The sequence below is a fragment of the Syngnathoides biaculeatus genome, chromosome 3 (genome assembly GCF_019802595.1).
Source record: "Syngnathoides biaculeatus isolate LvHL_M chromosome 3, ASM1980259v1, whole genome shotgun sequence".
In the NCBI taxonomy this organism is placed as follows: Eukaryota; Metazoa; Chordata; class Actinopteri; order Syngnathiformes; family Syngnathidae; genus Syngnathoides; species Syngnathoides biaculeatus.
In genome coordinates this window covers 28,595,360-28,611,860 of record NC_084642.1, presented here as the reverse complement: position 1 = coordinate 28,611,860, position 16,501 = coordinate 28,595,360, and the positions used below count along the sequence as shown (strand labels likewise).

General features: G+C 39.9%; 1 protein-coding gene across 3 annotated transcripts in view; it reads left to right on the top strand.

Annotated features, from left to right (window-relative positions):
- Positions 1-8,256, top strand: part of ttc17 (tetratricopeptide repeat domain 17) — a 40,340-nt gene extending 32,084 nt beyond the window's left edge. For 2 of the 3 annotated variants that reach the window (XM_061815165.1, XM_061815164.1), the window contains exons 19-25: positions 143-293; positions 402-522; positions 4,112-4,271; positions 4,366-4,449; positions 5,273-5,392; positions 6,270-6,413; positions 6,502-8,256. In XM_061815165.1, the coding sequence (XP_061671149.1) occupies positions 143-293; positions 402-522; positions 4,112-4,271; positions 4,366-4,449; positions 5,273-5,392; positions 6,270-6,413; positions 6,502-6,633 (912 nt within the window). In that variant the 3' untranslated portion in view covers positions 6,634-8,256. The remainder of the gene's footprint in view (positions 1-142; positions 294-401; positions 523-4,111; positions 4,272-4,365; positions 4,450-5,272; positions 5,393-6,269; positions 6,414-6,501) is intronic. The other variant, XM_061815167.1, reaches the window with a different exon arrangement.
- Positions 8,257-16,501: the final 8,245 nt, after the last annotated feature.

Below are 16,501 nucleotides of genomic sequence, written 5' to 3'. Positions count from 1 at the left end.
AATTGTAACGAATGTGGACCGCGACAAAAATTAGTTTAACACTCCCCACCTCCTTTATCGTAATCGGTCCTGTAGAACAAGTAGATTCAATGGATCATTTGTTTGACCTTTTTAATTATGTCATTTTGATGTTGCTTATTAGATCACCTTTCAAGTAAAGAGAGTAAGAAAGACAAAGGTGGATGGCACTGAGAATGTGGCTGTCTCTGACAGCCAGGTTGGAGAGACAGTGCCTGATGAAGATTCTATTCTGGAAATAAGTGGACCAACTATCCCATCAACAGGTCCTCCAGGTACCGCTAATTTAACACCGGGGCGAATTAAGGACAAGGACTTAAAGGTGCTGGACCCCCAACAAGATGAATATACATCTTACTTTGTTCATTCTTTATTATTTCCAGGCCGCTGGAAAGACTATACAAGTCTTGACTGGCCACGTCCAGAGGAGTGTCAGCGGACTCGAAGGGTTGACCTCACCACTGCGGCAAGCACCTGGCTAGCTGTGTCGGCCAAGAACATTGAGTAGGCTTTTTCCTGTAGCATTTTTATATACTATAGATCTGGTTAATTTATCCCTTTCCTAACAAGGAAGGCTGTGATAGCTTCATCTTAAATTTTCAATTTCTTGGATTAGTGGCAAAAATGTGTGCTCTTTTGTGGGGGGGAAGTGAAATGGACAGTGCACTGTAAGCATTTACTGAAACTACGTCAAACCTCTCACACTTCAGTTTTAAACCCGATGATAGAGGTTTACTAAAGTTTTCCTTTTATAAATGGCTACTCCACTGCCAAGCACTCTTATCTTCTCTGTACAACTATCATCGAGTTATTGTTGCAGTTCAAGTCAGCATTTGTCTCTCGCATTCTGTCACCCAGAAGTATCCCTGTTGCCTATTGTTTACAAATATTCTGAGTTGGTTTGTACATACATTGTTAGTGCAGAGTTACGTAACTTGAATCTTGACATAAATAGGGATATGCTGTTGACAGGTATCCATAATCAAAAAATATAATTACAGCATTCGTAGGGAAAAAATTGTATGTCATAAGTATAAAACCATTAATTGAAAAATAGTAAGTACTCCAGTAACTGTGTCATGTTATGCTTTGTGACCACTGGAGCTGGGTAAAGTAGCCAAATATTGTATGTTGGATGAAAACACGCGGTGCACCCTAATTATGGGAGACGAACACACCCCTTCTGACACGGAAGCTCTTTTCGAAAAGGAGAACACCACACAACCGAATGAAGTTATTGGGGAAATCTTACATTGTTGTTTCGAACCCTCGGGGAAATATTACACTAATGTTTTGAGCCATATTCAGATATGCGATCACGGCCAAACCCCATCCCCATCCGATCCACTTCCGCGGCGGGGATGAGCCATCGCGGCTCATCGCAGCCGGCCAGTGTGGCTTATGATGGAGCGGAGCTGTGTTGCTTTAGGGGGTTGTTCATAGACTCCGCAGTACACGATGAACAACACCGTTGAGCTGGGGGGCTTTACTGGGTTTTGGTCGCACGCGGCTGAGTGAGGCAGAGACGAGCCGTACTGCTTTAGGGGGTTGTTCTTAGACGCTGCAGTACGCGATGAACAACACCGTCGAGCCGGGGCGCTTTACTGCGCGCACGTGGCTGAGTGAGGCATTCTCGGCTGGGTTTTTCAGAGCCGCCGCCGTCCACGAGCCCGAAGCGCAGTCTTCACCGGGGAAGCGACGCATCGACACATTTCGTACATGGATATTTTGTTACATTATGAGAGACCGATTACGTGGTCCGCCCCAAACTATTATTTTTTATAGTAGCTGTATACACACCTACCTGTTATTTGGAACCCACGAAGCTCTCATCCTCTGCACCCATGCAATCCATTTTTCACGACGAACCGGGTCTCTTTCAAACTTATGAAGGGTAAATCCATTCTCCCGAGTGTTCAAGCAATGTCCAGCAATGCAATGAGCAGGCATATTGGCTAAGACGATGGAACAACAAGCTACCTTTCAGGAGGTAAAACTAATGGAAACAAACGAGTCCACTTGGGGGCGCCGCTGTCCTTTACGTTACTTCCTGCTTCTTCTCGAAAACAAATCCTTTGAGAGCATTTTCACGGCGGGAGTTACAAAAAGCTGTATACGTCAAAATCATGTTTTGTGGTGAAAAAATGGACGGGCCCGTATTGGCTGCTGTTTATTTAATAATAACATACTAAAAATCATCCATTTCATGACAGTCGCCCTTTAAAGACAGTGAGTATGGGTACTGTATTTACTCACAGCAACCCTCCTTTCTATATATCCCACAAACAATTATCCCCAAAACAAACCCTCTGGCCCTCCAGAAATGTTATTTGCTTTATTCACTGAAATAGCTGAAAGAAGATGTTTGCTGACCGGATATTTTGTGTGTGTGTGCGTGTGTGTGTCTGTCTGTGTGTGTGTGTGTGTGTGTGTGTGTGTGTGGTGTGTGTGTGTGTGTGTGTGTGTGTGTGTGCGTGTACACACGCGCGTGCATGTGTATACTGTAAGTGACTATAAGAGAGCTAGTCTGTAAAATTTTAACAACTTGCATGGCTGTTCACCCTTCCACCCCAACTCCTAAGTGAATTACTGATTGGCCCATGAAGGCTTTGTATAATCACGTGACTGCTTTGTGTTTTCTGATTGGTCAGTGAAAGTCATAATACACAAGTGATCACATTCACTCATGTAAAAAAAGAAAAAGAAAGGATAGCACATCGAGCGGTATGTCAATTGGTTGAAGCCAGTTGGCTGCCATCTTGGTACTCCTCAAACGTGCGGAGGACATTGTTTACAGGTTGGATTATGGTGGGGTTTTTCCTTAAAGTTTGGCATGTAGAATTAAAACTGGTTGTGTGAGCTTGACGTTTTTTCAGTTCTGGTAACATGAAGGATTTTTAATTCGACTTGGTAAGCCAAAAAAGGCTATGTGCAAAGGAAAGACATAACACCATGACTACCAAGAAACCTTGCATAATACCTAGGGCCACATTTCCGTGACGTGTTAACTTTTCCCAAAATACGCTGTGAAGCGCTATCATCATAGCAAAAAACTAAGCATTTTTTGTCACAAAAACATTAGATTCTAAGCCAATCAGTTGGATATATTTTTGGAAATAAGGACTCGTGATGGGAAAATACATGCTAAACACATTGTTCATTTGTTGTCTCTGCAACGTCCTATTTCAGATGGAAAATTTAAACTTGTTTCCTCCCATTTGAAAATCAAATTAAATTTGCACAGTTCCGTAATATGAAATTCATTCATTCAGAAAATAAAAAAACCCTTTACAAACAAATTTTAACACTGTCAAAGTAAATCTTTCTAACTCACCTGTGGAATGTTTTCTCACAGTCACAAAACTGGGGATTAATGCCTTTAATTCAGTTAATCGCTGTAGCAGGTCGGCATGGTTGTTTTGGGAGTATCAAGATGGCCGATGGTGACTTCAGTTTTGGTGGCCAATGAGCCATCCAGTCTTTTTTTTTTTTTTTTTAGATCAGTGATCACATTGAATTAGCCCAGTGATTTCCAACCTTTATAGAGCCAAGGCACATATTTTACAATTGAAAAGTCCCACAGCACACCAACAAAAGTAGATATCACCAAAAATGGATAGATTAATTACTGTATGTACTTCCTGGCATCTAATACAAGAGGATTATTTTGTTCTGTCTAATCGTTATTCCAACACTGACCTATGTAGAAGTTGAAGATGGAGTGTAAAAATAGATTGCGCATGCAGTAATGGATAAGTAAAAGTAGCGAGCAGCTTGCCAATCATTGCAACAAAGTAAAAGTATCGAGTCTTTTTTTATATTCTCAAGTTTGAGTCAAAAGTATGGTGCATTTAAACTACTCTGACCCGAACAATTGATCCAAAATGTTACTTAAATAAATGTAATGGAGTAAATGTAGCACATTACTTACCCACCTCTGGTGACAATGCCTTCTGCCTCAGTGCAAAATCATTTACTGTGTCTCATCGTAATCTTGAAATGTCTCATATTGGTACCATTGTAAATTGACAACCAATGTATATCTGTCATTTAGGAGTGATTCATGATTTTATTCAATCCCTCCTTCCCCCAGCATCACAGAACACATAGATTTTGCGACCCCACTCCAGGAACCAGCTGTTGAGCCTTTATGCAATGCAAACCTCGCTGCCAGTATGCACACCCTCGACCACCTGGCAGGCATGGCTAATCGAGCTGCCATCCACTATACAGGAGAGAGCCAACTCAGTGAGGTAGGTTAACGCATTGGTCAAACATTAAAATGATAATCATACATATATACAAGAGTTAAATTACCACATATTATTTTAATGTCCCTGCCCTCAGGTCCTGCAAAATCTTGGCAAAGAGGAATTCTCTCCTCAGTCCTTTGAGCAGGTTGGGACTCGAATTGCTAAAGTATTGGAGAAGGTAAGTTTAAATTTTGAATCTTATTTCAAGGCAAAACAATTCTTGTCTGAATAATGTGACTTCAGTCACTTTACATTTAAAATGAAAAACTAAGCACAAAGGGTGCTTTTAAGATTAAAATGCACTTTGGAAAATTTACATATACAGTGTTCCCCCGTTATTCGTGGGGGTTACGCTCCATACATCCTGTGAATCTAATTTTTGCAAGGTATAATATTAATAATAATATAATTTTTTATTTTTGCAACCATAGGAGGCACTTAAATGTCTTAAATTTTCTCCAAAACGCTCCATACCTTACGCGGACAATTGTTGTGTGACTTGTCCAATAACATACACTTGAAGACATAGCTTACACTGTTAGCATGCATGCCAGCACATGTTTTAGCGTGTATGTAAGATATGATATGATTGGGCTCAAGAGGCAGTGAGGAACAATTGCCTTTGACATCTGTAAGTAGACAGAAGAAGGAAGAAGCTTACATTGCCCTACACACTGCCTGTGTAGGCACGCCATTACTGACGATGTTGCACACACTCACGGTGTCACATCGAAACAAAAAATATCACACCACAGCAAACAAAATAGCATAACTAGAAAATTGATTCTGACTCTGAAATATTAAAACGAACAAAAGAATGATTCACAATATAATTGACACAAAACATGTACTTTAAATGCTATCTACCACCTCCCAGCATGCTTTGCGCCACTCTTCATGCCTGCAGTTCTGCAAAGTTCTGAAAAATGAAGACATAGTCATTATCATGATGGCCTTTCAAATCAAATGTTTTCATCACTTAAAATATAGCTCTCTTGTAGAACCAGACATCATGGGTGCTATCCAGTATGGCTGCACTTTATTGGAGGGTGAAAGGTCAAGGCAAGAGAGCAATTGACTGTCTGCGGCAGGCCCTTAATTATGCACCGTATCACATGAAGGTATGTACAGTAATGCCTGTGGCTTTACCGACAATAAGATATTATTTTCTCTTCCTCTTCTTTTTGTGTTATGCTTACTTTGTGTGCAAGTTCCTCACTACAGTGGTTAATCAATTTGAATCGATAAATGATAGGTTTGTATTCAGAACAACAGAAACGTATGGAATCAGAAGGGAACTAATTGTGGATTTTTCTTTTAGCTAAAAATATTAGAAATGGTAGTCATTTACCAATTGCTTTTGCACGTGAAAAGTTGTAAGTGCACTTCTTGCTCAAACTGGGCAAACCCTCCTTGTCTGTAGAAGGTATGAGGAAAAAATAGTCTTAGTTACATCCCGTATGGATGTAAATGATAAAGAATAAATTGTGGAGGGACTGGATGGGCAAATGTGACAGGCAGTGATTGCCGTTGATGCCCAGTGAGACCTTTAAATTGCCGCGATGTGAGAGAAACGTAGTCAGCCACAGTACAATGAGGTACTCACAATTAAATCTGACATTACACAATAGTGGAGTAGTCCAGAGTGTTACAGGAAGAATCCTGAAATTTCACCATCCTTTCAAGTTAGCATGCTATCTCAAAGTTGGTGAGGGTTTTGTCCCATAATGTTAAGGTTCTCACAGTAAGTTAAGGTGAATGGTTGCTGTTTTCGTGATATTCAAACTCTGCGCAATGTAGTGTGCCAAAAAAATTTCCACCCCGTCTGAAATTGTGACCATTTAACAGTTGAAAAACAAAAGAGATTTTTCAATCATCTTCAAATCGATTTGTGAGGTTAGGAATTCTCACGCTTGTTTGTCTAAAATCTTTTCTTTACAAAATGTCATCAAGTAGTTTTTTTTTTTTTTTTTTTTTTTTACTTCTCCTATTAACCAGGATGTTCCCCTCATCAGTCTGGCCAACATCTTCCAGAATGCTCGACTGTGGGAGGATGCTCTTACAGTTGCTCGCATGGCCGTAGAAATTACTCCACACTTTGTAGTAAACCACTTCACTCTTGCCAATGTCTACATAGCTATGGTAACGTGATCATTATTTTCTCTCCACTTGTATCAGTTAAATGGATGAGCCTGTATGGATATACTGTTTCTGTTGTTCTTGATGTCAGGAGGAGTTTGAAAAAGCAATGCACTGGTACGAGTCCACTTTGAAGCTTCAGCCAGAGTTCGCCCCTGCCAAAGACCGACTGAGAACCATTCAGTGTTATCTACTTACCAAGAGGGAACGTCGTCATCCTTAAACTACCAAACAGATACTTCCAGAAGTTCCCTGAATCATGCCCACAACAGATCGAAAAGACAAAATGTTGTCGTTAAAAGCCTGCAGTTAATTTGTACAAAAAAAAAAGACATAGTATGGAAAAACTAAGTCTTTTCTTCTTTCAGTCACTGATGTCAACTACGATATAGTTATTTGGAACACTCAAATGTCTGTTCACCTAACAGTTAATTTCTGGGTTTGCAAATCTGGAAGGGAAGTAAAACATGGTTTATACTTTAACACTCATGCAGGAGTTGGTATATAAAACCAAAAAAAAAAAAAAAAAAAAAAAGGAAAACCATATTGTAATACTATTGTCATGAAAATATAACTATAGTGGTACCTCTACTTACAAACGTCTCTAGTAACGAAAAATTCGGGTGACGAAACACCTCCTTGGAAAAACATTGTCTCGAGTTACCAAGAAAATTCAGGATATGAAAGGACAAAATAGGCACCGGATTCCCCAAATTCCACCAAACATAAACATCCTGCATCTTGGTTTGTGTGGCACGATAAAGCTGGTCCTCCATTAGCTATCACCGGAGCATCTCCCTGGCATCCCATTGGCTAAGAGGGACATCAATCTTTACCCATGACCCACATCGTGTATCTTTGTTTGTGTGGCGCGATGGAGCTGCTCTCCCTTTGGCTATCACTGTGGCATCTTCCTGGCATTCCATTGGCTAGGAGGGACGTCAATCTTTACCCATGAGGTTTTTTAATTCCCTTGGACACTCGATTGTCACTATCATGCTAGCGCTGTCACATGCTGTTAAAGGCTCACGGACGTTGGAAACGTACAACTTTTTTGTTTCAGTTTTTTTACAAGTTTCTTCGCCATTACTCCCCATGGGCCCCAAAAAAACAGTGGAATTAAGTTGTGTGCATGCGTACATTCGTACATATGTTTTCTCTCGATTTCAAAGTTTGGCTCTGATGCCTTTTGCTTGTCACCCACCGTTCTCTTCACATAGTTCCCCAATGCCAATGGTAAACGTACATAGTCTTTATTATTCTTTACATTATGTACTTTGGCTATCTTTGGCGGTGTGTGTGTGGATGCGCGTGTGTGTGTGTGGTGTGGGTCGGGTGGCTTGGAATGGATTAGTCTATATACATACGTCTATATACGCTTCTACTTATGAAAAATTCATGTTACGATGCGACTTCCAGAACGGATTAATTTTGTAAGTAGAGGTACCACTGTATATTGAAATTAATCATATGGCCAGCAGATGTTTAAATTTTTGATAAGTTATAATTGAAAGGGTTATAATACACTGTTTAACAATTACTGAGATTTAATGTGCTTCACATCTCAGTAGTCATGTTTTCAGTGATACAGAATATGCCCTTGTTTCCGCTCATGAAATGGACGGTAAATTTTTGCACTTTTGTCATTATTCCCATTTTTATGGGACCTACAAACTGATTTTGCTCCAAGCTAATTTAATGGGGAAAAAACAAAACAGGTAAATTATGCTGTTTGCTTTTTAAGGTAATCATCAGGCAGAAAAAAATGGATTCCCTTTTGGCCATCACGTGAAATCTGTATGAAACAGTAATAAAGGCCATATGTGGATTTCAACTGATTGTTGCAGCTTCATTTGTAGCGCTTAGAAAAATAAAAATTACAGAAACACCAAGGTAAAATCCTGGTTTTATAGCTTGCACTTCACGTACCTGTCTGCACATGGAAAAAAAACCTTCCGCTTGTATGCCTGTTGCTGTCTCTACACAGTAAAAAAAAGGCCGACTTGTACTTGTACGTGTTGGGCACATTTTCCAATTTACCACCTGATGGCACTGTAAGACTTAGCAAACTGGAAAAGTCCACAATTTTTCGTCAGCACTACCAAGAGGACTCGTATATGATTACATAACCAGACAAATATTTATGACAAAATGCCATTTTAGATTTTATTCTCATAGCATAGTTGCCCAAGTAATTTTTTAAATAAAAAAAAAAAACTCCCAATTCAAACAAAAGTCCAGTAGCTCCAATTCCCCCTCTGTGAATTACCATGACCTGGGTGACTGAGAATCTAAACTGACATAAAGAAAAAATACATTAGTATTTCTAGACATTGTAGCCGTAAGTTAAAAATGCATATCACAGAATCTCAATATATCATTCTTGAACCAATGCATAAAAGATGCACTTTTCCTTCAACAACAAATGGGTTGACGCAATCAAAAGATAATCACACACTGGTTATCTTCAGCCAGACAATATCACAATAACAAATAATATAATTACAATTTGTCATGGTGTGTGGTCTTGTACTAATTCAAACTTGGTTTTGTTGTCACAAGGTCACCTTAAAATAAATGTTCATATCTAATGAGTTAATTGTCTCGAATAGCTTAGCCCTCTTACAGTAAACGATTTTCATTGGCTGCATGCCAATGATTTTACGTCACTAAAACCTGCTGAGGATCCACTGCAGTGTCCGAGATGCTTCAAAAATAAGGTTCTGGTGCTACTTTTAGCACATTTTCAAGGATTCACCTTGAAAATTGTTTTTGCTGTGCAGAAATAAAAGGGTGGTTAGTACAGTATATAAGCATGTTATTGCATATTGACACAAAGGCTTGCATCGGCACTTATTAAAAAAATATTTGTACTGAAAAGAAATAATTCATTGGATGAATTTTATGGTACTTTGTTACTCATATTCCATCTAGACATAAATTAAGTATTCTGCTGTTATCTGAAAAAAAGTATACTTTAATGTAAACATGATTGCATCACTTATTCAGTCACTCTACATTAAACTTTATACTTGGTCTAATCAAATTAAATGTAATTTTTTGGTGAAGGGTCAGTAAAACAATTTGACTGGGTTTTGTCTGTTCTTGTGCTAAGCTTGTTGAATGAACTAAGTCGATCTTAGTGGTTCAATCACTCTTGTTTTTGTTGCTCGTGTTAGCATTATCCAACAAAACAAAATATTATCGTATTCCACTTTGAATACAACAACCTTCAGTTTCGGCAAGGTTAAGTATCACAGTTTTTAAATTTGTACAAAACATGGAATTTCGGTGTCGCCCTCCAAACAGAAGGTCTATTTGAATGACTAAACCAATATTCATTCATCTTTAAAACCCAAGTAATTAAATGTTTGCCTGGACTTTTTTGCTTATTTTGACAACAAAAGGATCAGTAAATGCCATCCATCCATCCATTTTCTTCACCGCTTATCCTCATGAGGGTCGTGGGGAGTGCTGGAGCCTATCCCAGCTGTTAACAGGCAGGAGGCGGGGTACAGCCTGAACTTGTTGGATCAGTAAATGTTTTGTGAATATTATTTTTCTGCCCCTTTCCCCAGAATACTTGGAATTTTCATTATCTTGCAGATTAGGATTAGGGGGCGGGGCTAACAATTATCTATCGTTGTGAAGACCCTCATTACAACATTTATAAAATTTAACAAAACATTGTCTAAAATTCAAATGATAACGTGCTTTTAAGAACTCAACCACGTATTTAATTGAAGTCCACTGAGCAAACAGACTCCCTCTGAGTATACAGCTACTTGTCCAATTAAGCAAATAAAACACCCCCCACCCCAAAAAAACCCACAAAAAAATCCCTTAAATACAGATGCTGTTAGGTCAAATTCTCATGTTCTCAAAACCCACAAAAAAATCCCTTAAATACAGATGCTGTTAGGTCAAATTCTCATGTTCTCAAAACCCACAAAAAAATCCCTTAAATACAGATGCTGTTAGGTCAAATTCTCATCTTCTCAATCACCATGATGCCTATTCACGCGCTTAAGGTTTTTGTTTTCAGGAACTGTGCCTTGGATGATGATCTCTACCATCCAGAGTCACTAGAATCTTTTGCAGAACATCTGAGCTGTGTTCGGTAGCACAGGTTCAAACATGTAAGTCCTAATAACAAAGCCCTTGCAGTTTCAATGCCAGCCAAATGACTTACACACCATCGATCAATCAACCAATGTTCTCAGGGTTATCTCCAAGCTTTGTACTCTCCTTCTGTAATGTAGACTCATCACTGTTTATTCATGTAAGCACTGACCTCCGGTATTTGTTCTTGATATTAAAAATATGAATAGAATAATGAAAACTCCACACAAATGTGGCAAGACACTGAAACGAAGACGAGGTAAAATGTAGACCAATAATTAGAGGCATTAGTTGAAGCGTGCAGTGGCATGGAAAACGTTAAGATTTTTGCTCAAATTACAACCCAATTGTTTGGTCCAAAGATCAGCCTTTATCTACATGTTTGTGAAATGCAATCTAGTCCTTTAAACCTTCATTTTTAAATACATCCAATGATTTTATTTTTTACAAAAATTTTGTTGAAGAAAATTGAGATTTGCGGTTTGTGCATGTTGTGCTTTGAAAGATATGACTGCTAGTTTGACATCATTGTGACTTCTCATTTAAATATAAAAGCCTTTGAATGCCAAAACTGTTTGCGAATGATTCATTTTGAAAATATTGACACTATGTTGTAGTTTTGGCAATTATGTTCAAATATTCATATTTCATACCTGACCACTTTGTGGCTGTTCCATCCATTTAACTCAGTTGAAGGCCAAGATGGTATTTCTGGGTTTTAAAAAAGCCCATCTCACCTGCTGCTGGGCCATAAAAACACACTCTATAAAGTACAAATATGCGGTGTTTTACAACAATACATCACTGAATTTGTCAGTTTTAATGTAACTGGTTGATAGTGGATGCCTGCATTAATTATTGCCAGCAGTAGTTGTCGCGGCCAGTTCCATCCATCCATCCATCCTTTTTTCCATTTTCCATACTGCTTATCCACAAAAGGGTCACGGCCAAGTTGTAGCCCAACCCTGCTATCTTCGGGTGAGAGCCAGATACACCCTTAACTGTCAAGCCAGCCATTCGCAGTCAACCAGTTCCATTCATCTGAACTTAAAAATTTGACAAGGTCCAACTAGCAACTCCATTTCTTATATAACCCACGTCCAATCTCAGCTCACATTCTCTATCAGTGGGCTGAGAATCCAACACTTTGGGGCTTCACAATGTTCTAACCATTCTGAACAGGCACTCACTTCACTTGTTCCACACCAACATGCTACCTCAGTCCTCTTAGCCCCAGTGGGCGTGGGTCAATGTGGCAGCTAAGAGCGCGTTCTCGCCAGGTCCGGGACCTCCACCACCTCAGTCAGGCCAATGAGAAAGCACCCTGAGTGGCCACTGCTATGCCCGTCCCTCACAGCTTCTCACTTTCAATCAATGTGGAGGTGTTAAGCTGCCAAAGAGGACCAAGGTGGCAGATTAGTGTGGAGCTGTTGAGGTTGGTCGCTGCTCAGTTTGTGCACATTGCCAAGGGCAAGAACAATTCACCAAGCGCTGGATCGTTGGCCCATCTATTTTGAGCTCAGTCATTTATGCTTTTGTCTCTTTGTGTCTTTATTATTGCAATTGCACTAATTACAAAGGTAAGAAACTGTCTCAACAAATCTCTGTTAGACGATCTCCAATCAGATGAGAATGTCACTGCTTGGCTTTTTAGTAGCTCTGCCACATTCAGTCCTATTCTGTCATCTGTCCAGTGGTGCCATTTTCATTTTAGGAAGAATAGAAAAAAGTGTCACATGGGCCTGGTACACTTATAAGGATTTTTCAAAGTTTAAAAGATTTTTTATTTTGTGACAGACCCCACACATGAAGATTAAAAAAAACAACCAAAAAACTCTGTTTTCTTACAGTTTTGGTCAGATACATGCGACCGAAATAAGTTTCCTCCGCAGGGTGTCCGGGCTCTCCGTTAGAGGGTAAGAAGCTCGGTCATCCAGGAGGGGCTCAGTGTTGAACCGCTGCTCCTCTGCATTGAGAGGAGCCAGATGAGGTTACTGGGGTATCTGTTTTGGATGCCTCTTGGACGCCTCCCTGATGAGGTGTTCCGGGTATGTCCCCACTGGAAAGAGACCCCAGGGACGACCCAGGACACACTGGAGAGACTATGTTTCTCGATTGGCTGGGGAACTCCGGAAGAGCTGGACAATGTGGCTGGATGGAAAGTTTGGGTATTGCTGCTGAAGCTACTTCCCCCGTGACCCAGCCTGGATAAGCATTATTGATGGATGGTCAGATTGTGTATGGTGTGCTCCAATAATAACTGCTCTACTGCTGATTTTGAAATCTCACGTGTTACAAATGAGCTCGCTATCCCGTATGTTCAGGAAGGAAGAATTTGCATTGTCTTGTGAGCGAAGTGCTGCCTTTTGACTGCACTTTTTTTTTAAAGTTTAAAATGGACTAGATTTGTTTGATTTGTGTTTATTTTTATTTGAATTGAGACATTTGTGACTGAATGTAAAATGTAATTACAACAAATCAAGGTCAGTGAATTTCATGTCTTAAACAAAAATTAATACCAGTAGGTGTCCTATATATGTTCCTAATGGGCTTTGCAGATTTCTGTCGCTACAGCCAATATGCTTCACAATATGTACATGGCATACTACACAACGCACATGGAATGATGTACCAATTAGTTTATTGTGATTCTGCTTGATGCTGTGTGAGGCAGCAGTCAAATCCTCAAATATTGTCATCAGTATATCTCTTAAGCTCGTAAAAAACAAGAAGCATTGGAAGCAAATTTTAAATTTGTTGCTATGAATTGAATGGCTGATCTTAGAAGGGAATCATTCACAGGCACAAGTGCAGTTACATACACTAGTGTGAAATGTTTTTTTTTTTCTTTCATGCTACATTTTCATCGCCACAACCATCACAAGACCTAAAAATGGCACAAGAGCAGCACACCCTGCTATTTTTAGAATCCTGTGAGCCAAACGGAGAGGCTGCAGTGTATGCACACTGGGCTTTAAATACAAACGCGATGCATGCAGCTTTGTGTATGTTCTTCACCCTTCCCATTCAGATTTGAAGCCACCAAACAGACTCCTGCATTGCCAGTGTGCATTATTTATTGTTACTCCCTTGGTCTATTCCTGTCCAACAGAACTCGGTGCCAGCTCTGCTAGGAAATGTTTCTCAATGAATAATTGAGCTGAGTTTTATTTTTGACCAGCCTTATCTTAGCTGCAGTATATAAATAGCTCATGTGCATCAAAGCATGCATGGATTTGTCAGGGATGTTGAGCCCAGCAGTAGGAGCCTTGTTATGTAACAGGCATGTGACTTGGCACACCACAGATCCACCGCATTGAATGAGCGTGTGAGGCTGTGAACCCATTAAGTATTTTCAGACTGATAGTTTATTTACTGCCGGAGTAGCTCAGGCACTTCATTGTCGTTCTGAATTTGCACACACCTTTTACTGATTTGAGGCAAATGTGCACTTTAGTGACACATGTCCACTCTCGCAAGTATTTAGACTTGACACAAAAAGTGATGCATTCTTCCCTTGCACTTGGTGACCATGGAATATGAATGGGTTTGGTCATGTGTTAACTTGTAAGTGTACATTTCAGAAAAGAAGTGCCTCTTTTGTCCCCTCAACACACAAGTCATTGGCAAATTGCTCCTCCCCATTGAGAAAAGTTTGGCATATGCTCCAATGCTAAACTTTTGATGATCATTATTGTGTTGCAAAATATCATTTCACATCTCAGCCTGTATTTTTAGCACAACACTGCCGAGTATAGTAACGGATGTTGCTGCAAGATATTACATAATTGAGTGATAGTGACTTTTTATAGTTGCTGCAGAAAAACTGCGCAGGACCTGATTTGAGTAGAACATGACATGCGTGCATTGCTTCATTCAGTAAAAACATTGCATAATAACCAGGAGGAGAAACTTCCCACAGTGTAGGAAGAACTTTAAAAACATCAAAATGACAGGGTTTGTTTACGTTAATTTAGTGTAAGACAATACTGTTACTAAAGTCCAGGTTAAAATTTTTATGTTTTAATGAAGGATTTATTTCTTTTTTTTTATTACACTTATAATACTGTATATTGACCATTTTCAATAAGGGTACTTTTCTATGCCACTTATTCTCATTTGTGGCGGGTTTTATCCTGGACTGGCCACCAGCCAATCACAGCTCTGATCATATCCTAACTTGTATTTTGAAACTCCATCCATCCTTTTTCTTACCCGCTTATCCTCACAAGGTTCACGGGAGTGCTGGAGCCTATCCCAGCTGTCAATAGGCAAGAAGCAAAGTACACCCTGAACTGGTTGCCAGCCAATTGCAGGGCACATCGAGATGAACACCGCACTCACCATCACACTGAGGGGCAATTTAGAGTGTCCAATTAATGTTGCATGTTTTTGGGATGTGGGTGGAGACCGGAGTGCCTGGAGAAAACCCATGCAAGAACGTTGAAAACGTGCAAACTCCACATAGGCGGGTCCGGGATTGAACCCAGGTCTTCAGAACTATGAGGCCAGCATTTTCCACCTGTGCCACCGTGCGCTCAATTTTGAAACTCCTTTAAGGTAATTATTTAGAATACACATTCATAAGGGTTCTCTGACAGCACCGTTTATTGTTTTACTAAGTTACGCCAAGGCACTAGTGAATCTATAATGATAGAAAATAAATAATAAATATTTGTATGAAAAACTTCTTGTACATAGATGTAAATGAGTCAAATAAAAATAAGAACTTTATCAGTAACTTAGTGACTCTTCTTGTACTATGTGATGGTATTTTCTTACACCAGGTGTGGGTCATTAAGCCTCAAAATCTCTTATGCTGGACCCAAAATACAGTAAACTATGTGCACCCCTGATACAACTGTACTCCAAATTTACCATGACAGACTTTTCCATTGCTTTTTTTTTGGGGGGGGGGTATAACTAGTACAATTCTGATGTTGGTACATGTGATGGTGGTATAATTTTTTAAGCATGTCAAGATTACACCCACAATTTGTGACTTCCATGTTATTTTATTTTGGGGGCGGAAGTGCAATTAAGAAATATATTAACCCTACAGCAGGACGTCTGAAAAATGCTATCTTCCTACTTTAGCACCACGGACAGTTCCAGTGCACCATAAGATCAACAAAAGCAACTGACTCTCAGACCATAAAACAGATCGTATGTGTAAAATGAGTTTATCAATTTATAGTGTATCCATTCCCACTTTTTTAGATTTTTTTATATACTCAAGTAAGTAGACAAAGGACAATTTTTATCTGACAAACAATATGTTACAAAGCTTCCTTTCTTTCCCCCGCATAAACACCTAGAGAAAGATAAGGGCACGAAAAGGAAATTCTTGAAGTAAGATGGCCCAAATCATCACACCATAAGAAGGTTCTTAAAATTATTTCCATACTTTTCAAGGCATCATTTTCATTCAGAGATGTTCCATTTGTAACTTTAGCGGCCGGCCGTGCATTTTATCTGATCCTGCTTGCGATTGGGATGGTTGATTTCCAGGGCAAGATGCATGCAGCATGCATTGACCATTCACTATGTGGTAGCCCTGTGTACAGTATGTAGTGGGCCACCTTGAGCAGAGAACAGTGCAGCGGCAGTCATGTTGAGGATGGGAGTTAAAAATAGCATCATCAGTCGGCCAAGCGGCGCTCCGTTACTACGCGTTTCAGCTTTCTGCCCTGTGCAGGGGGAGGCAGGGAGAGGGGGTGCAGTGGAGAGGTCTGCAGCCCTCTACCTCTTTCTGTAGCTCCGCATCACCACACGTGGAGGGGTTTTAACGCACCTGGAGCTTCTACGTGGGTCTGGTTGCTGCAGGGGGATACCCGAGCTGAAGGCATGAGTATTTGTCCTCATGATCACCAGCTGACGTGTGTTAAAAAAATTTTAGCAATCACAGTCGCACTCCAAATCACCAGACAAGACTAAGGTATACGCAAATAATAGAATGTCCTTTCCAT